The sequence below is a fragment of the Penicillium lagena genome (assembly GCF_028827675.1).
Source record: "Penicillium lagena strain IBT 129212 chromosome Unknown utg000005l_segment0_segment0, whole genome shotgun sequence".
Classification (NCBI taxonomy): Eukaryota; Fungi; Ascomycota; class Eurotiomycetes; order Eurotiales; family Aspergillaceae; genus Penicillium; species Penicillium lagena.
This window is the reverse complement of record NW_026623226.1, coordinates 2,994,839-3,013,934: the sequence shown is the minus strand read 5'-3', so window position 1 is coordinate 3,013,934 and position 19,096 is coordinate 2,994,839. Positions and strand designations below refer to the sequence as shown.

General features: G+C 55.9%; 12 protein-coding genes across 12 annotated transcripts; 7 read left to right on the top strand and 5 right to left on the bottom strand.

The window, feature by feature from the left end:
- Nucleotides 1-487: 487 nt before the first annotated feature.
- On the bottom strand, nt 488-1,948 carry aclA (putative ATP citrate lyase subunit (Acl); the record flags this gene model as incomplete). The annotated part of the gene is made up of 1 exon (XM_056979881.1): nt 488-1,948. One exon carries the CDS (start codon nt 1,946-1,948, stop codon nt 488-490), a length of 1,461 nt encoding a protein of 486 aa, XP_056832924.1.
- Nucleotides 1,949-2,622: 674 nt separating this feature from the next.
- N7510_007955 (uncharacterized protein) lies at nt 2,623-4,641 on the top strand (the record flags this gene model as incomplete). The annotated part of the gene is made up of 2 exons (XM_056979880.1): nt 2,623-2,759; nt 2,811-4,641. 2 exons carry the CDS (start codon nt 2,623-2,625, stop codon nt 4,639-4,641), a joined length of 1,968 nt encoding a protein of 655 aa, XP_056832923.1.
- Nucleotides 4,642-5,138: 497 nt separating this feature from the next.
- N7510_007954 (Rpp14/Pop5 family protein) lies at nt 5,139-5,818 on the top strand (the record flags this gene model as incomplete). Its single annotated transcript, XM_056979879.1, has 2 exons — nt 5,139-5,367; nt 5,445-5,818. The coding sequence occupies 2 exons, from the start codon at nt 5,139-5,141 to the stop codon at nt 5,816-5,818; spliced, it is 603 nt and encodes a 200-aa protein (XP_056832922.1).
- An 81-nt stretch (nt 5,819-5,899) lies between these two features.
- N7510_007953 (GTPase GPN2) lies at nt 5,900-7,056 on the bottom strand (the record flags this gene model as incomplete). The annotated part of the gene is made up of 4 exons (XM_056979878.1): nt 5,900-6,316; nt 6,451-6,564; nt 6,614-6,714; nt 6,768-7,056. The coding sequence occupies 4 exons, from the start codon at nt 7,054-7,056 to the stop codon at nt 5,900-5,902; spliced, it is 921 nt and encodes a 306-aa protein (XP_056832921.1).
- A 91-nt stretch (nt 7,057-7,147) lies between these two features.
- Nucleotides 7,148-8,398, top strand: N7510_007952 (WD40 repeat domain-containing protein; the record flags this gene model as incomplete). The annotated part of the gene is made up of 3 exons (XM_056979877.1): nt 7,148-7,223; nt 7,281-7,536; nt 7,585-8,398. The coding sequence occupies 3 exons, from the start codon at nt 7,148-7,150 to the stop codon at nt 8,396-8,398; spliced, it is 1,146 nt and encodes a 381-aa protein (XP_056832920.1).
- Nucleotides 8,399-8,581: 183 nt separating this feature from the next.
- Nucleotides 8,582-9,462, bottom strand: N7510_007951 (ribose-5-phosphate isomerase RKI1; the record flags this gene model as incomplete). The annotated part of the gene is made up of 2 exons (XM_056979876.1): nt 8,582-9,007; nt 9,097-9,462. The coding sequence occupies 2 exons, from the start codon at nt 9,460-9,462 to the stop codon at nt 8,582-8,584; spliced, it is 792 nt and encodes a 263-aa protein (XP_056832919.1).
- Nucleotides 9,463-10,569: 1,107 nt separating this feature from the next.
- N7510_007950 (uncharacterized protein) lies at nt 10,570-11,150 on the top strand (the record flags this gene model as incomplete). Its single annotated transcript, XM_056979875.1, has 2 exons — nt 10,570-10,613; nt 10,667-11,150. 2 exons carry the CDS (start codon nt 10,570-10,572, stop codon nt 11,148-11,150), a joined length of 528 nt encoding a protein of 175 aa, XP_056832918.1.
- A 678-nt stretch (nt 11,151-11,828) lies between these two features.
- Nucleotides 11,829-13,585, top strand: N7510_007949 (NEDD8-activating enzyme E1 regulatory subunit; the record flags this gene model as incomplete). The annotated part of the gene is made up of 2 exons (XM_056979874.1): nt 11,829-12,203; nt 12,257-13,585. 2 exons carry the CDS (start codon nt 11,829-11,831, stop codon nt 13,583-13,585), a joined length of 1,704 nt encoding a protein of 567 aa, XP_056832917.1.
- A 275-nt stretch (nt 13,586-13,860) lies between these two features.
- Nucleotides 13,861-15,332, bottom strand: N7510_007948 (tRNA-splicing endonuclease subunit SEN54 family protein; the record flags this gene model as incomplete). The annotated part of the gene is made up of 2 exons (XM_056979873.1): nt 13,861-14,321; nt 14,372-15,332. The coding sequence occupies 2 exons, from the start codon at nt 15,330-15,332 to the stop codon at nt 13,861-13,863; spliced, it is 1,422 nt and encodes a 473-aa protein (XP_056832916.1).
- Nucleotides 15,333-15,490: 158 nt separating this feature from the next.
- N7510_007947 (uncharacterized protein) lies at nt 15,491-15,766 on the top strand (the record flags this gene model as incomplete). Its single annotated transcript, XM_056979872.1, has 2 exons — nt 15,491-15,541; nt 15,590-15,766. 2 exons carry the CDS (start codon nt 15,491-15,493, stop codon nt 15,764-15,766), a joined length of 228 nt encoding a protein of 75 aa, XP_056832915.1.
- A 288-nt stretch (nt 15,767-16,054) lies between these two features.
- On the bottom strand, nt 16,055-17,391 carry N7510_007946 (arrestin C-terminal domain-containing protein; the record flags this gene model as incomplete). The annotated part of the gene is made up of 3 exons (XM_056979871.1): nt 16,055-16,297; nt 16,357-17,241; nt 17,314-17,391. The coding sequence occupies 3 exons, from the start codon at nt 17,389-17,391 to the stop codon at nt 16,055-16,057; spliced, it is 1,206 nt and encodes a 401-aa protein (XP_056832914.1).
- A 762-nt stretch (nt 17,392-18,153) lies between these two features.
- Nucleotides 18,154-18,805, top strand: N7510_007945 (putative DNA polymerase delta subunit 4; the record flags this gene model as incomplete). The annotated part of the gene is made up of 3 exons (XM_056979870.1): nt 18,154-18,493; nt 18,545-18,612; nt 18,662-18,805. 3 exons carry the CDS (start codon nt 18,154-18,156, stop codon nt 18,803-18,805), a joined length of 552 nt encoding a protein of 183 aa, XP_056832913.1.
- Between the last annotated feature and the right edge of the window lie 291 nt (nt 18,806-19,096).

The window sequence follows — 19,096 nt, the reverse complement described above, 5'->3', positions numbered from 1 at the left end:
ATGCCACCCACCCCTTCTGGCCCTGTCCAGCACGGTCCCGACCTTATCTGCCATCGTGCCTGAAGATCTGATCTGATCTGGATCGCCGGCTAATCCGGGGGAGGGGGGTTTCTTCAGGAGCTCTGGTGGAGCCTGGAGCTTGTTCCTGGTAATATATCCCGTATGGTACTGTCATCCTTAGGGCACTGTTTTTATTTTTTCTACACTTGACACCAACATGAGAAAGGAACACCACTGTGAGATAGATGTATCGATTTATTATCCGAGGGACTCAGTCTAAATTCCCTTGACGGTCAAACTCTAATCAATCATGTACGTCGGCTTAGGGTGTGGAAACAAACGCCAGACCCTCGACCAGACCAGCACGGGAAGATCCATCCCGCAAATCATTCATGCCATGCATTATACCACAAACCCATGCAACGGATTGGACGCTGCAGAAAACAAAACATAAGAGAGAACATTAGAAAGAAACAACAAAATCCGTTTATGCCTCGCCGAACTCCTTGATGTCGGTCTTCTTGCCCTGCAGAGCCAGCGGCACAATGCCACTGACGTGCATCTCGGGGCCGAACACGTGCATGTTCAGGCCCAGCTCGGCACCCACGGACTTGATGTTCTTCAGACCCTCCTGGTAGTTGGGGCCGGCGCGGCGGACCCAGATCTGCACCTTGTGTTCGTTGAGAACCGGGGCGACCTCGCGCAGGGCCCGGATCACACCCTTGAAGGTGCTGGCCACGTTGGTGAAGTTGGCAATACCACCACCGATGAACAGAACTTTGCCCTCGGGGTGCATGGGCGCACGCAGCATCAGGTCCAGCACGGTCTTGGCGTAGTTGTAGGTCTGGGTCTCGGTGGGAGCACCGGAGTACTCGCCGTAGTTGGCTAGCTCGCTGACGAAGCCAGCGGAGGCAATGGCGTCGGCGTAGACGACGGAAGCACCACCACCAGCAACGAGGGTCCACACCCGGCCGTTGGCGTTGAGGACGGTCAGCTTCAGGGAAGCACCGGTCTTGGCGTCCATCTCGGAGATGAACTTCTCCTCCTTGCTCAGCTCACGGCCGAAGGGGGCGGGGAACTCCATTGGCGGACCAGCGTCAATGTTGACCTTGCCATCGCCGGTAGACAGGGTGGGCAGGCCCAGGGCGGCGGGGCTGCGGGCCACCGCCCACTTGGTGCCGCACTCGAACTCAGCGGTCTGGTCGATCTTGGCCGCCAGGTCGAGGAAGTGAACCTCGGCAGAGGTCGCGTCCGCATTGGGGATGACGACCAGAGGGTTGATCTCCAAGTAGGTGAACTGGCAGTCGACATAGACGGCGTACAGGCGGGAGATGAAGTCCACCAGGACATTGTGGACCCCCTTGGGAACTTTGCTCAGCAGGGTGGAGGCAATCTCCTCGTTGGAGGGGAAGTTCTTCAGGTTGACGGGGATCAGGAGCTTCTCAGCCTTGGCATCGACATCACCGACATCAACACCGCCCTCGTGGGTGAACAGAATCCAATCACCCTCACGGACGGAGTTGATGCAGACATAGTACTCCGTGCCGTCGGGATGCGGCACAAAAGGCTCCACGAGGAAAGTGCGTAGCACACCCACGACACCCTCGACCGTGACGTCCTTGGCGGCACGGGCCTCCACCCACTCGCGGGCCTCCGCCCAGGTCTTGTTCAGGGCCAGCAGACCGCTCTTGCCACGACGCTTGATCAATTGATCGGGCTTGGCGACGAACTTGGAGCCGGGGGTGAGCAGCCACGGGTAGGTGACCTCGGCCTGGTCGAGGACATCCTTGACGGCCTTGTCGTCCGGGAAGTAGAGCGAGGCCAGACGAGCGGGCGGGTTGTGTGTGGAGGGGGTAGGCAGAGGGGTCGGCTTGATGACGGGGGCGCGCGTGAGGTGGTAGTTGAGGATGGCCTTGCCGTCGGCCTCGTGGATGGACTTGGCGGACATGATGTGTGGTGGACGATTGTGGTGGATGGAGGGGAGGAAAAAGAATGGGAGGATGGGGGAGGGAAGAGAGGGCGGGAGAAGAAAAGAAAAAAGAGGCCAGGGGCAGGATGGGAATGGGCGAGAGCAGTGCTGGAAGGTACGGCGTAGCCCTGGGCTGTTGAGGAAAAAAACGAAGGATCGCCGGATGTGGGGGGTTGGGACCCAGCTCCACCGGTGATGGCCACGCCTGGGTTCAGTCCAGCACGGGGACCCCCAGGGGCAGACAGGCGAATACAGGGGAGTTCTCTGAGAAAGGACCTCGAGGCAGTGACGGTCTGGTCATACAAGGAAGATCAGAGCAGACCAGATCATACCTTTTTTCATGGCATCATCATCTATCGACTCGATGATCGCTATAGTACACCGCTGCGTCGTTGCCATCCCGGGCGTATCGACCGGACCCGGCGGTGGGGCACCCCAAACGTTGGGCTTAGTGCAGGACAAGCTGTACTGTGTACCTGCCAGTCCTTGCCTCGCATTTTTCTCTTGCTTAGAACTCCCTTCCTCCTTTCTTTCCTTCCCCCCTCCTTCTGTTCTTCCTCAATTACTTCTTTCAGCGTGGTGTTGCAACAAATAGGTATCTTTCTCTCTCCCTGCAATTCCGTCTGTTCGTTCCTCACCCGCCCCAGATCATCATGCCTTCCTCTCTTGCGCCCGCCGCCAACGGCATACAGTCGGCCAACGACAACATCACTCGCTTCAACCCCCCGAGCCGAGTCCTCTCTCCCCTCAACCACGCCCTGTTCCACAACAAGACACGATGCTTCGTCTAGTAAGTGTGCCCGCCAGGTGTCATAGGACCAGAATTGACCAGCTCCTCCAGCGGTATGCAACCCCGCGCTGTGCAGGGCATGCTCGACTTCGACTTCATCTGCAAGCGTACCACTCCCTCCGTGGCCGGAATCATCTACACCTTCGGTGGCCAGTTCGTCAGCAAGATGTACTGGGGTACTAGCGAGACGCTCCTGCCCGTCTACCAGGATGTGGAGAAGGCCATGGCCAAGCACCCGGACGTCGACACCGTCGTCAACTTCGCCTCGTCCCGGTCCGTCTACAGCTCCACCATGGAGCTGATGGAGAACCCCCAGATCCGGTCAATTGCCATCATTGCGGAGGGTGTTCCCGAGCGTCGTGCTCGTGAGATCATGGTGGCTGCGAAGGAGAAGGGTATCACCATCATTGGCCCCGCCACCGTCGGTGGGATCAAGCCCGGTGCGTACAAGATCGGTAACACTGGTGGTATGATGGACAACATCGTTGCCTCCAAGCTGTACCGCAAGGGTTCCGTCGGCTACGTCTCCAAGTCCGGTGGTATGTCCAACGAGTTGAACAACATCATCTCACAGACCACCGACGGTGTGTACGAGGGTGTTGCCATTGGTGGTGACCGTTACCCCGGCACCACCTTCATTGATCACCTGCTCCGCTTCCAGAACGAGCCCGATTGCAAGATCCTGATGATGCTCGGTGAGGTCGGCGGTGTGGAGGAGTACCGTGTGATCGAGGCCGTCAAGAACGGCATCATCACCAAGCCCATTGTGGCCTGGGCCATTGGAACCTGCGCCAGCATGTTCAAGACCGAGGTTCAGTTCGGCCACGCCGGTGCCTCGGCCAACTCTCAGCTGGAGACCGCTGTCTACAAGAACAAGGCCATGCGCGAGGCTGGCATTCACGTCCCCGACACCTTCGAGGATATGCCTGCGCTGGTCAAGCAGGTGTACGACGCCGAGCTCAAGAAGGGCTCCATCAAGCCCGCTCCCGAGCCCGTGGTGCCCAAGATCCCCATCGACTACTCGTGGGCCCAGGAGCTGGGTCTCGTCCGCAAGCCCGCTGCTTTCATCTCCACCATCTCCGATGACCGTGGCCAGGAGCTGCTGTACGCTGGTATGCCCATCTCCGATGTCTTCCGGGAGGACATTGGCATCGGTGGTGTCATGTCGCTGCTGTGGTTCCGCCGCCGCCTGCCCCGCTACGCCAGCAAGTTCCTGGAGATGGTTCTGATGCTGACGGCCGACCACGGTCCCGCCGTGTCCGGTGCCATGAACACCATCATCACCACCCGTGCCGGCAAGGACCTGATCAGCGCCCTGGTGTCTGGTCTGCTGACGATCGGTTCGCGCTTCGGTGGCGCGCTGGACGGTGCCGCCGAGGAGTTCGCCAAGGCCTTCGACAAGGGGCTGAGCCCCCGCGACTTTGTGGATATCATGCGCAAGGAGAACAAGCTGATCCCCGGTATCGGCCACAAGGTCAAGTCGCGCAACAACCCCGACCTGCGTGTCGAGCTGGTCAAGGAGTTCGCCAAGAAGCACTTCCCCAGCACCAAGCTGCTCGACTACGCCATTGCCGTCGAGACGGTGACCACCTCCAAGAAGGACAACCTGATTCTCAACGTCGACGGCTGCGTGGCTGTCTGCTTCATCGACCTGCTCCGCAACTGCGGCGCTTTCTCTGCGGAGGAGGTCGAGGACTACATGCGCATGGGCGTGCTGAACGGTCTGTTCGTCCTGGGCCGCAGCATCGGTCTGATTGCCCACTACCTGGACCAGAAGCGCCTGCGCACCGGTCTGTACCGGCACCCGTGGGACGACATCACGTACCTGCTGCCCACCCTGCAGAAGGGTGGTGCCGAGGGCCGTGTGGAGGTCGATATGTGATTTTTCGTCGTGTGATTTGCAGCGCGCCGTCCGCTGGTGGCATATGGTCCGTTCCTGTTAGGAGGGACGGTGGAGTTCTCTTGTTACTTTTTCTAACGGTTTTCCTTTGTATCTGCGCCCGAGGTGGCATTGATTGAGTGAATGGCCCGGGTTGGGCGACATAAAATGGCAACCCGACTACGGTATTTGATTTAATTTGTTTAGATGACTAGACTCTGGACTAATGAAGTGTTGCATATGAGAAACAAAGTGTGTAGAGTAAGTAGTTCCTCGCTGGGGAGAGTAGATCCTTTATCGCTTATCGCGCACCTGGGCTCAAGCCTCATCTTTTTCGCTCCGAGTGTCCAATCTACCATCCACTCAACGCACGCTTCCTGGGATACCTAGACTGCATCATCCTCCTTTCCACGGCTGAATGAATTCCTCCCCTCCATAGATCCCCCACGATCACGCAACCGACCACCAACACGCGCGATCTCTAAAGCCAAATCCTGATCATGGTCCGTCTAAAGAACCGCTACCTCCTCCTCGACATCCTCTACCCAGACCCATCAGCAAGACCTAATAACACCAAATCCGCCTCTCCACAATTATCCATCCACTCTCCTACTCCAGACACCCTGACACCGGGCCTGTTGGCGAAGATGGTGAGGGAGGAAGTATCTGCTCTTTTCGGGGATTGGGGGGTGGGCAAACTGGGCGGTGCGAACGCAGGGGGAATCAATGGTGAGTTCCTATTCTTCCTTTCTTCTTCTCTCATTCGTACGAGAAGTATATATACTGATGATGCCGGAACGAATTAGTAAAATACCTCTCCCCCGCAACCTCAACCGCAATCATCCGCTGTCCGCGCGCTTCCTTCCGACTCGTCTGGACGGCCCTCACATACATGTCGCATGTCCCAGATCAATACGAACAACCAGATAAGCGATCAGGCGGGAAACGGGCCTGCGTCTTTCGGGTGCTCCGGGTCTCCGGGACCATGCGCAAGGCAGAGGAGGAGGCTATCCGGCGCGCGAGAAGGGAGATTGTGCGTGTTAGGGGGTTGGAGGAGAGAGATGTTCTGGGCGAGCTTGTTGGTGGTGCAATTGGGAAAGTCTCTGCTGGTCCTGTCGGGGTTGATGTGGATATTATGGACGAGAGTGAGGATGGGATGATTGGTGATGATGAGGATTGAGCTTCGGTGCTGATTAAGATGAGATACCCTTTTATGATTTATCTATGTAAAATACAATACACTCCATCCATTCGCAAGAGGTCATGACTTGCGCTGGACTTTCACTCCGCTATCCGGCAGCGGGCCCTTCCAATCATCCATCTCGTCCTCACCATCATCCTCACCGTCAAAATCCCCCTCCGTGGCCCGGCTAGCAGCGTCTCTCGCCCTCGCCTCCTCTTCCAATTCCCTCCGCTCAATCTCATCATATTCATCCTTCGACTCAATCCATCGCTCCTGCACATCCCTGACATCCATACTCCCCAATCCCTCGCGAACAGCAACCTGCCAGACCGTATCATTCGCACCCTCCGCCGGTCCAAACGCATACCCAGAGGCGCGATCAATCGCTTGTAGCAAATTCATCATACTCTTCTTATCCTCGACGGCTAGCGTCTCGAAAGCAACGAGCGCGAACTCCTGGACTAATTCCACGATCGCGGAATTCAGCGCTCCGAACTTATCATGTGATAGGCGCGGGGACTCGGCTTCTAGGTATGGTAATAGGTAATTCAGGTCTTGGACTTCGGTGTAAAAATCGAGGTTGAAGGGGAGGGGGCGTAGTTGGAGAGGTTGTCAATTTTGGTGAGGACGTTAAGATGGGGTAGGTCGAGTTGTAGCATTGTTCGGAGAGATAGCAGGAGGGCGGAGATGTACATTGAGGGGAGGGTGAGGGTGTAGGAGTCAACCAGGTGGATGACGATTAGCTGTTGCGAGTTAGTTGCTGGTATCTTCGATGTCGACGGAGATACTAACGCGAAACCCCATTTTCTGGATTCGAAAGAAGATATTCCGCAGGGAGGGGTGGTGCGTGAAGAGCTCGACTTGGCCAGGGCAGTCAAATAGGACATAATCCTCTAAATTGCTCGTCAGCTCCATGCTTTTTGGGGGGTGAGAGATCCCAACATACCCCCCAGCTCTTTCAATCCCTCCTCAAGCCACTCAAAGTTCTCCTCTAGCTCCTCAAGCGCATACAGCGTCGCCCCGTTCGGGCCCAGCTTATCCTGATCCATAATCTCCTCCAGCGTCACCAAATCGCGCACGTCCAGCGCACACGGGTACGAGGTCTTGTCGTTGGCGGGGTCCAGGTTGACGATAGAGCATTTGCGGCCGATGGCGCCCAAGAACTGGTGCATGCCATTGCAGTAGGTGGACTTCCCGGCGCCCGGGGGGCCAATGACCAGCTGGGCGAAGGGCATTTTGAGCGATGCTGGTGACTATGAGAGAGATGGGGACGTCAACTTTTTCTCTTATCGATATCGCGGGGAATGAGATAGATGGCGGTGGAAAATGGCAGAAAATGCGCCTAACGACGGAGGATCGGGATTCTTCCTTTACCACCAGGTTGCGCGCGACATGTCGTCCAGTGAGTCTCTTTTTCTGTGTTTTTGGTGATATAATATCACGTCTAACTGCTATCTAGATCAATTCACCGTGGCGTCGCCGCCAACAGACGCCATCTCCGCCTTGAAGTTCTCGCCTGACCCCGACTCCACGCGGATCGTGGTGTCCTCATGGGATAAGAACGTATATCTGTATGATTTGCGCGATGAGAACGGTGCCGTGGGTGAGGGGAAGCTGCTTCAGAAGTTTGAGCACCAAGCACCCGTGCTGGACGTTTGTTTTGGCGAGACCGAGAACGAGATCTATACCGCTGGATTGGACTGGGATGTGCGGAAGTAAGTCTCTCTCCTCATGTTAAGGGGACAGCATAGCTGACTCGCTAGGATTGATGTGAATACATCAACACAGACGGTGCTCAGCAGCCACGAAGCAGGCGTGCGCAGCGTCGTCTACAGCCGTGAGCACAACATCATCATCTCCGGCTCCTGGGACTCGACACTGCACATCCACCGGCCAGACACCGGCACAAACCCCGACTCCCTGCCGGCCACCATTCCCCTCCCCTCGAAACCATTCTCGCTGTCCCTCACCGCAACGAAGCTGGTGGTCGCCATGGCGTCACGCGCCCTGCACATCTACGATCTGAAGGCCCTGGCCGTGCTGTCAGCGCAAGCAGACGGCACAGCAGACAACAACCGAGTCGAGGTGGAGCCGTGGCAGCGTCGCGAGAGCAGTCTCAAGTTCATGACGCGCTGTGTTGCGTGCATGCCGGACGACGCCGGGTACGCCTCATCCAGCATCGAGGGCCGTGTGGCGGTTGAGTGGTTCGATCCGTCGCCCGAGTCGCAGGCTCGGAAGTACGCTTTTAAGTGTCATCGCCAGACGGCCGAGGATAATGTCGACGTCGTGTATCCAGTCAACGCGCTCGCTTTCCACCCCGTGTTTGGAACCTTTGCGTCCGGCGGCGGGGACGGCGTTGTCGCCCTGTGGGATGGTATCTCCAAGCGCCGCATCCGACAGTACCAGAAGTACTCGTCCAGCGTCGCTGCAGTTGCGTTCAGTGGCAATGGCAAGTATCTGGCTATTGGTGTCAGTCCTGGATTCGAGGATGGCAAGGACGATGTGCCGGAGGGAGTCGTGAAGATCTTTGTGCGCGAGCTGGGAGAGACCGAGGCCAAGGGTAAAGGCGTGAAATAGAACAGAAAAGGGACAGTGGATTTCTTTGATGCCAGTCTTAAAAATAATATAAGAAAAGCTGCATCTACCTCTCCGAGCCATTCGTAACTACGCACACCGTGTATTTTTAACCGTGTCTAACAAACAATCTTGGTATCATCTAGTCTTATATACGTTACTGCATCCCGATAGTCGGCCACTCACTCAAGCAGCCGCCTTGCGAACCGACACCGTTCCATCCGGCATACCAAAGTAGGCCGCCACAGGCCGCTGGCCGCCAATGCCACCGGCAGCCTGAGCCTGGGGACCCGTTAAACCCGAAAAGATACCGACCTCGAGCACGCCGGAAATCTCCTTGATCTGGCGCGCGAGCTCCTTCACCTCCCAGACACCAGCAGTACCGGACCCGTCCTTGCCAGCCGCGACGTCGGCCTCGGTGAGGAGGGGCGAGAAGGGGGCGTCAATGATGAAAAAGTCCTGGTCTGTCTTGAGTGGGCCCTCCTTCGACGAGACGTTGGTGCGGATGGTGGCATTGGTGCTGCCGAGGGCTGCAAGTTTACGGAGCACGCGGTACGCGGCGATCGGGGCGACTTCGATGGGGACGGTTTTCCAGTTGGACAAGAGACGGGGCTGGAGTTTGCGGGAGTCTGATGCGATAGGACGGGGGTTAGTTCAGGCTGTTTCTTCTTCCTTGGTGGGAGGGTGTACATACCCGCCACACAGATAAACTGCTTCGCCTGCATGGCCACAATCTTCTCCTGGAACAAGCAAGCGCCGCCGCCCTTGATACAGTTCAACTCATCGTCCACCTCATCGGCACCGTCAAAGGCCACATCCAGGACCGTGCCGGCGGGGATGGCATCGAACTCGACGGCCGTCAGCCCCGCGTTGATGATCAGCTGGCGCGACTGGTAGCCCGTGGGCACGTAGCGGGTCTGCGAGGTGTCCAGGCCGGCGGCCTTGATAGCCTCGACGACGTAGACGATGGTGGTGCCGCTGCCGATGCCTACCCACTTGGCGTCCTTGGGGTAGTGGTTTGCGACGGCGACTTTGGCGGCGGCGCGCTTGGATTCTTCGACACTCATGGCGGTGTTGGTGGAAGAGAGGCGGGTGAAGGGGGCAAGAGGGAAGGATGTGTGGGGTTGACGAAAGGGGAGAGGAAGAGGAGAAAAAGGAACAGGAGAAAATCGGAGACAAGCGCGCGAGCACCGGAGGAAGAGGACCATGGGTGAAGATGAGATGTGGAGGGAGGAGAGGATTGGCGTGTGCTTAGTACGGTGCCAGTGTACCAAGTAGACTCAGCATACTACAGGGTCTTTTTTTGAATTAGCGATTAATATTGTATGGCCGACTGTGATAATAGTCTCCTGGTTCTTACAATTGGAGCATCTCTCCCACTGACCAGAAGATTCAGATTCGACCCAGACGGTGGCCGCACAGACCGAGGGAGCGGATGGATCAGGGCGCCATTCGCCAATGGGAGGCCCGCTCGAGTGCGCATACGGGAAGTATATATCTCTTCACTCGACAATAATCAACCACTTTCAGTCATATGTTTCTGGAATGCCAACACACTCAGCCGCCAATTGGCTCACAGGCACCAGTTGCGACGAAGTTCCATGAACAGCCATCAGCTTCACAGAACCATTGGGACTATAAGCGGTCCATCCCATCCGAGGCAACCCATGAACTGGAGTTGATGAAACGGAAAGAGCCCCCTCGAAAGGCATGCCCGGTCCTCCATAGTCGTGCCAGGTGGTGCCAAAGAGCAGGGAAGCTCGGAACTGTGATACACACCCTCCCACCACCCAGAGGAATTATTGCTGAAGTTGGCATAACCAAAAAGTAAGTCAGGCCGAGCTACCAGTTAGATGACAAGCGCAGAGGGCAAACGAGCAAAGAGCCTCACTCATTTTCCCACCACGTTTGTTTCAAGGCTTTGCTTGCCATCGGCGACCAGGCACATGACCCCGTCAGCTCTTTCCTTTCTTCACAGCTTTCTTCCTTCCTTCCTTTCTTCCTTCTTCCACCCATCTCGCCTCCTCCACCTCTCCATCAGACATCTCTTCTTCCCCACTCGCACCGATATTGCTGGCACTTCCTGGCCCTGAGGGTTCTTCTCATGACGACACACTCTTCCGACCCTCCGTCCCATATTTTCCGCTATCATCACATTCCCACCACCAAAGGACATGGAAAACATATTTGAAGCAACCTCCGTGGAGTTTGCAAGATCGTATGTGGACCTGCGATTCACATAATCCCTCATGACTAACACTCTTCGTTTAGTGTCCTTCCACTTTTCAGCGGCCCTCAAGTCAAGATCCGAATCGAGTCTGCGCCCTGCGAATACACTGTTTCAAAGGATCTCCTCTGCAGTCGGTCTTCATATTTCTCGGCAATGTTTGAGGGAAAGTTCCAAGAAGGAGAACAGCAGACAGCAATCCTGGAAGAGGTTAAGGACGTGGTCTCAGTGCAAAGCTTCGAAGCACTTCTCCAATGGCTATACCTAGGGCGGGTCAAATTCGGTGTGAAAGATCCAGACCTCCAGATCTCGGCCATCATCGAATTTGCGAGCCTTGCAGACATGTGCAGCATTAGCGGAATGGAGTCTCAGATGGCCCAGCGTATCAAAGAAATTCTTTGCGCCAATCCTGGTCCACGCACGGAGTGGGGGCAAGAGATGACGATACAAACACTCATTGTCTCACGTCTCGGCACATCGAGTCGGCAACTTATCTGCCTGATGGACACCCAGTGCGTTGCGTGTTAGCTGCAGCATCGATTGAGGGATATCTTCGATACGACAATCACAAGTTTGTGGGGGAAACCCGAGAGTATCCCGAGTTTGCAGCTGATCTCCTCCAAGAGCTGAGGGGCACCCTCAGTGGAATGAAATTCGAGAAACGTGGAGCATTCTGCCAGGATCCCATCAGCGGCGAGGAACTGAGATTTTGCCGACTCTGCCGAAAAAGGAAAACGCCGATGGCAGAAGGCGCCAACACTTGAGATCGGTGACGAGCAAGATTGTAGCAATGCTCGAATGGTGTCAGCAATTACTCATGAGCCGTGACGCGAAGATGGTCAGCAAGGCAGTTCCGAAACCGTGTTCTCTCCAAAGTGCGCATCTATGTTTGTGGGATGATCTAGCCTAGCAAGATTAGTTAACATTGCACGATATTTCTATCAGTAAATGTCCGCAGTATACTAGACTAAATTATACCACATCGGGTTAGATCCCTTCTCCAATTTAGCCGCATCCCGCTTACCTAACCTCCCGGCAGTGTTCACAGCTCCGTCCCTAACAACAGCAGATGTACCAAGAGAGAGAAGCAGCAGGGCAATTATTGATGGTCTGACTAGCCCCTGCTTGAATTGATCTTTTACATTCCTCTCTGTCTCTCTTTCTCTCTTGCTCCTCTCCCCATTACACCCAACACACAGCACCACGATGGCCGACGCATTCCCCGCGGTCCTCACAGGCCCCTCCTCCAAAGAGCGCCGCTACGACCGCCAGCTCCGTCTCTGGGCCGCGACGGGCCAGCAAGCTCTAGAAGACTCGCGCGTACTGCTGGTCAACTCAGACGGCACGTTCGGCCCTCAATCCGCCGGCGTGGCAGGTGTCGCGGGAGTCGAAACACTCAAGAATCTCGTCTTACCCGGCATCGGTGGGTTTACCATCGTCGATCCGGCGACTGTGACAGAGGCGGACCTGGGCGTGAACTTCTTTTTGGAGGAAGAGTCGCTAGGCAAGTCCCGCGCCGAAGAAACGTGTCGGTTGCTGCGGGAGTTGAACCCGGATGTGCAAGGGTATGCCTACTCCAAGGTAAGAGCTTCCTTTCTCAAGATGGGAGACGGAATGAAGCTAACTGGTTTCAGCCCATCACGCACCTCCTCCAAGATCCCAACTTCCTCGCCCAGCATAAGCTAGTGATCGTCTCCGGACCGACGAAACGCTCCACCCTGCAATCTGTCTGCCAGGAAGCAAAGAACCTCGGTATTCCCGTGCTGTACACACACTCCGTGGGCTTCTACTCGGCATTTTCTGTGCAACTACCCGCTGAATTCCCCATTGTCGAGACGCACCCAGACCCGGAATCAACACAGGACCTGCGTCTGCTCAACCCATGGGCTGAGCTCATCGCCGCAGGAACGGCGCTGGGCGATCTAAGCGGCATGGACGACCACCAGCACGGCCATGTACCGTACATTCTGCTGCTGCTCCATTTCATAGAGCAATGGAAACAAACGCATGCCGGCAAAGCTCCAGGCAACTACAAGGAAAAGACGGAGTTTCGTGAATTCGTCCGCTCACAAGCACGCACGAATACCCCCGAGGGCGGCGAGGAGAACTTTGACGAAGCTGTGGCGGCAGTGATGAAATCCATTTCCCCCTTTGAGCTGCGCAGCTCAATTCGTGAGATCTTCGCGATGGACCAGTGCCAGCAACTAAAACGCGACTCGCCTGATTTCTGGATTATCGCCTCCGCTATCCACAAATTCTACAGTGATAACAACGGCTTGCTCCCGCTACCAGGCACGTTGCCCGATATGAAAGCCCAATCGGCAGACTACGTCTCGCTACAAAATATCTACAAGGCCAAAGCACGCCGCGACGTTGATGAGGTAACCGCTACAGTTCGACAGCTAGAGACACAGCTAGGGCGTACCCCTCCGATCCCCGAGCGCGAGATTGAGGTGTTTTGCAAGAACGCAGCAGATATCAAGGTCGTGCGTGGCCGGCATATTCCCTCGCTCTCGGAGGATTGCGACGCAGCAACGATCAGAACAATCAGAGGAGGATTTGCCTCGGATGACAGGCTGGTCGCGATCTACATCGCTTTCGAGATCCTCGACGCGGTGGTGAGTGAAGTGCAATCCATAGCCGAGATGCAAAACGGCGGAGGCCAACTCCGCTTGCCCAACATTGAAGACGAGGAGCTCTGGATGAAACACACAGATCGCATTCTGAAGGTTCTTGCTCGAGAGACGGGCACTGATGTCCCCCCTGAGCAGAAGGATATACTGGAGGATGCGATATGGGAACTCCGTCGGACCGAGGGCGGCGAGTTGCATAATATCTCTGCGTTGACGGGAGGCCTGGTTGCGCAGGAGGCGTTGAAGGTCTTGACCCGGCAGTATGTCCCGCTCGACAATACTTGTGTCTTTGATGGGGCGCGGAGTCAGAGTGCGATGTACCGCTTGTGAGATGATATCCACAATGGGGGAAGGGAAGGCAAGGACAGAGAGGGAGAACAGATACAGGCTTGGCTTGTTTTACGACTTTATGAACTGAAATACTGAACGGGAGCTCTCACTGAAATCATTTGCTACAATGCATTCAATATATTCAATCATTCATGAATAATATCATTGGGTATAAAGTAATCTGTCTAATCGTTGCTAATAATCATCTATGTACCCATCGGCCATTCCCAGCCATAATGCAGAAAATACGAACCAAATCTCCCGCTGAAAAATTATCACCTCCCCTTCGATTTCCCAGAATACCCACTCCGCTTCGTCCCCGGGACAAGCTTTACATTCTCAAAAAGCTTCTCCTTGCCAAACGCCGCATCCCCAACGCGGAGATAACTCACAACCCCCTGATCAACAACCGCAAGAATGACATTGCGATACCCATGCCGCAGACGCATGTACATCATCCTGTCCATTTTCTCTCCGTGCGGCGGAACCAGAGGCGTGGAGTGGAGGAGCGCGCTGAGCTGCGTCAATGTCGGGAGCGTGGTCTGCTCGCGTGTGCTGAGGACTGCGATTCTGAAGTCCGGTGGTGGCGGGGCGGTTTTTTTGTAGCTGGTTGACGGTTTGTAGACGTGATATACCACGCGGAAGGGTGCGCCAGGTTCGAGATTTGGTTGTGGGGTGACAGGGTCATACCAGGGGATGATGGCGAGTTTGCGGTATACATCAGCTGAGACGGGAGCTTGTTAGAGGTACAATAATCAGATACTGGACGGGAGGGTGTCGACTCACCATAGCTGCGATGAATGCCGCAGCCCACGACGGGACCCTTTGCTGTGGATGCTGTGGAGAGCGGGTCGTGGATCCATTCGAAAAGACGACTGAAGATCCCACCGAGTCCTGGCCCTCGTTGCGCCGGATGTAATTGTAATGCATGTTCCTGTGCATTGCTGGCGTCGTCCGTCTGATCATCCCACCCGGGGGCCCTGATGAGCGCATACCCTAACCGTTTCAGTCCGGTATACACCGAGAACCTCTCAAGCGTGAGTCCGCCCCGTCCAATGAAGCACGTATATGCCGCCTGCAGACTCATCGGGATCGACGGTTCGTCGACCAAACCAGTCAACTCCTGCGGCCACCTGATATCCAGAGACCCTCGCTCAAGCATGTACAATGCCTCCTCGGGCAACAACCAAATACGATTCCACCGATCAGCCTGTCCCATAGTCTTGAAGTATGTTCCCTTCGGACTGGGAACACAGACACACGCCTCAGCAGAGACACCGACACCCTTCTCTGAGACCCTGGAAGGTTGTGTCTTCGGGTCCGAGTTCGACGTCTTCATATTTTCATCCACGGTTTCCAATGGCTCGCGCACTGGGTGCGCAGGCGGCGGAATTGGCCCATCTGGCGAATAGAAGGCCACGACTTGGTTCTTTGGTGCGTGGATGCGCGGATACGAGAGCGCATTGTGCATGGCCTGGCGCGAGGCGGAGAGGACATCGGCTTGGAACTCGGTAGGGTTTGGTTCGAAGTCTTTTTCGCCGCGGCGGGGGAGGCTGGCGTTGGATGTGTCGGTGAGACTGGATTGCAGGTTAGTATGGACTGGGAGGTTGTGGTTGGAGTTTGAAGGCACGTACAAGTTGAGATGGTTCAACAGACGGAAGTCTTGTGTTTCGTCGGACAGGTCGGTTTCGATTTGTTCTGAGCCGGTGGCAGGCGACCGGGTTGTATCTTCGTCGGCGTCAGCCATGGTAGGCAGCCTAGAAATGAGAACTTGTTGAGTGAACGAGGTGGTGACTGAGTTGAGGTGAAGGGAGTCGAAAAAATGCTTATCGATAAGGCGCATCACACCACCTCCACACTCTGACTCGGAGTTCTTCCTCTTCCCCTTCCCACTCAGTCTCCCCCATGGAGTCCAACGCGCAGCAGGCGGCGACGTACAACGAGACTTTGCGCAAAGTATGTGTGCATTTACCTGTCCCTGGCCCCAGTTATAACACATGGTAGATCAACAACAGTCTCGAGAACGCCTTGAACACCTTCGGCCGGTCGTCGCGACAATACCAGACGGTGTTAGAAATCCTCAAGAACTGTCTTCTGGATATCGAGCGCGAAAAACAAAAACAGACTGTTGATCCAGACATGCTGAGTACCGCGATGGGGTTTCTACAGCTGGGAGAATGACCATCCCTCTACATCACGGGACATCGCGTACACACACCAAGGTTCTAGATTCACACTACTGGTATTATAAGAAAAGAACTCCAAACATCAGCAGACACTGGGGGTTATGATGGGGGAAAAGCAACACGGGTTCATCCAGGCCGCTCGCGTGCAGCTCCACTGCCCCGTATCGAAGCCCATAGCCAGCCAGCGCCGGCTCCCAAACACCCCAAGAAAGAAAAGGACACATTTGGCCATGCAACATAACTCCGGGATCCATGCAATCGTTAAAACGTGACACCGGTACACTCAGTCGATCAACGGTTTCTTCTGGTTGCCGACGATGGCACACCCGAGGTGACTCAGGGCATTGGGATCGGAGGGGCGCACGATCGAGGGGAGGGGCAGCATTGGGTTGTCTGGGTTGACGTGGGCAGCATCTCGGGCGGCTTGTTCGATGGCCTCCATCTCGTCTTTGCATCCGGCGTGGTCGAGCGGGCAGACCACGATCGGTTGGCGAATGGTAATGTCTCGTGCGGAGGTCAAATGGGCCTGTGGATACGTTAGTTTCTAGACTCTTCAAGAATCAAAAATAGAGAAAGAAAACCCACCCGCACTGTGAGGTAGTACTCGATCTTGTAGAGACTGGCAGTGGTGGTGAACCCGCTGACCGCATACATTGGGAACTGGGGTTTGCTCCGAGGCAAGATCCCGTCTGAATCTCGGGGATCCTTGGCGGGGAACACCAGGCCCAGATTTGTCAAATATCCAGAATGGGGCAGTCGGATCCCGATACTCTCGGTTTTCTTGGTCAACGTCTTGACCTTGCGTTGTGGCTCGTCGCCTTCATGGTTGTATATGATCTCCTCGTCAATGCCGATGGTGATCTTGTTGATGGTCACTTTTCGCGCTTTGCCCATCCAGTCCTGGTTCGGTGACAATTTCACATAGACGCTGACGGGGTCGAGTGGGCCATAGGACCATCGCGGCAGGGAGATGGCCAATGTCACCAAATGGTCTGATACACGCTCCGCCGACTCTGGGCGGTTATACATGCCAAAGGTCGAGAGGGTATCGTATCGCGCCAGAGGCACCGGGAAGGAATATTTCTTTTGCTCCGTTTGTCCTTGCTGGACGGTGACCACCATCTCATAAGTTGTCTCGGCGGTGCGACTAGGGAGTTGTAGACTGGCCGGCGGTACGCGCCGCGAGGCATCGCGCCCACCCCGTCCGAATGGGATGAACAGCACGAAGGGCAAATCCATTGAAATGACCTCCTCGTGTTCACGGCCCGCCGGGCATCGAAACAACAGCATCTCCTTGCCCACGATATCGGTAGTCTCCTTCCGTGGGGGGGCCAGACGCTTTTTGGTGACGGAGTCGGCTTGCGGGTGAATGGTCTCTTTACGCATGAGGGAGATGGTGACAAGGGACACATTGACGGGCGCGGTGATGCCGGCGCTGGGCCGGATCTCAACTTTGCCTTCGATCCGGGGCTAGTTGGTGGTGGTGTTGGTCAGTGAGTGTAGGGGGAGCATGACGGAGGGGCTGCAGGCATGAATACTCACCATCGTTGCCGAGATGCCCGGATAGCCGATTAGAAAATTGCCATTCGGTGGGCCGGAGATTCGCACAAAGGCGGACATGACGGCGCTGCTCCCGGGCCACCATGGACCAGCCGCCGGGGAGTGTTGGCGTGGGGAAGATGCGCAGACGCCCTCGGGTTCATAGAGGCCCGCGCCCTAAGGAAGGGCGATGACGCGGGGCAGGCGGGATGTAGATGATTTGAAACGGGGCGGGATGATGGCAGGGATGGTGTGTTGTGTTGTGTTGGAAGGGAGGAAGAGGTGGTGAAGGTGTGTAGAAGTTCGCGAAAAGGTGTTGGTGTGGGGGAAGATAGGGAGAGTGCCGAGATGTGCCCGAGAGCCTCATTATTAATGGGGGAGGAGTATGGGGAGATCTAGTGAGGGAGAGAGATCGATCGAGGTCATGGATCTTGTTCTAGGATAGCTCTGGTCTTTTAGGTCCTTCTTCTTCGATTACGATCTCGAGGTATACAATTGAAGCCACTTCTGTTCCTGCTGAATTAGGGTTTGCTCAGGACCTGACGATGTCATGCGAGCGGCCCCCGCTGTGTACTTGCTCGGCAGATGGGCTGCGAGTGTCTGTATACGATTCAAATCTACGAGATAGAATCGTAATGAAGTCAATTCGTCTTAAACATCCACCTCTCCCAGGGACCCTTTCCCCGTTCCATGGGCGTGCCCGCCAGTCAGCAACCAACTCCCGGTTGCACTGGGCAACCTGCGAACTCTGAATGACATCGCCGGATCCACCCATTCTTCCCCAACCACCTCTCTCCCCCTCTCGACTACACTGACTTCCCACCACCACTACTCTACGTCCCCATGCCTCCTCGTCGCCGTGGCGGGGCATCTGCCCCCGATGCTCAGCGGACGCTCTCCTTCGGCGCCCAGTCCCGCGTCAGCAAGCCTACGACAGCAGCCCAGAAAGCAAAGAACCTCGACTCCGTCAAGGCGACCTCTGCGATCCCCGAGCTCCAGAAACTCCCCGAGGCTCCAGCCGAGCCGTCGCAGCCTCTTGTCACAGAGCTCGCGGTACGACAGCAGGCCGCCAAAGCGATCCAGGAACCTCGATCGGAAGAAGACAAGCGAGCTCTGAAGCTGCGCAAGCAGGACCTCCAGCGCTACTGGAAGAAAGAGGAGCAGAACAGAAAAGCGCCTCGAGGTAACGGCCCCAAAGACAGAATCGGACTTCTAAATCTGACCGGCCATGCAGTGCATCAGCAGGGTCTCGACCTAGATGAGCAGATCCTCCGGCATTTTGACCTTTCCAGCCAATATGGGGTATGTTTTTACAGGACGAGCAAAAAGAAGCATTCTAACGTCATTTTAGCCCTGTATTGGTATCACCCGACTCAAGCGCTGGAGACGCGCGCATAGGCTGAACCTCAGCCCGCCCATCGAAGTCCTTGCCGTCCTTCTCAAAGACGAGGACCATGTCAAGGAACGGGCGCATATGGATGAGCTGCTGTCGTGAGTGCAGAAGGTAGTATGGATGAGCGGGCGTCGATGGAGTTTGGATCGTGTTTCCGGCGTTGGGCATTATTATACAGATACCAAATGACGAATGAAGGACCTTGTTTGAAAGATTGCAAGCCCTCCTCCTTTTGGCAGAGCGGCCCCCCTGAGGCCGCACAGATCTAGTCTTTCTTCGCGCGGTCGAGCCGGGGTCGCAGTATTTACATACTAGGGTCTTTAGTGGCGGAGGTCCCCGGAGTTTATGTTTTCGGTCTGCCGGGTCTCGACCTCGTCTTTGAGGAACATTTTC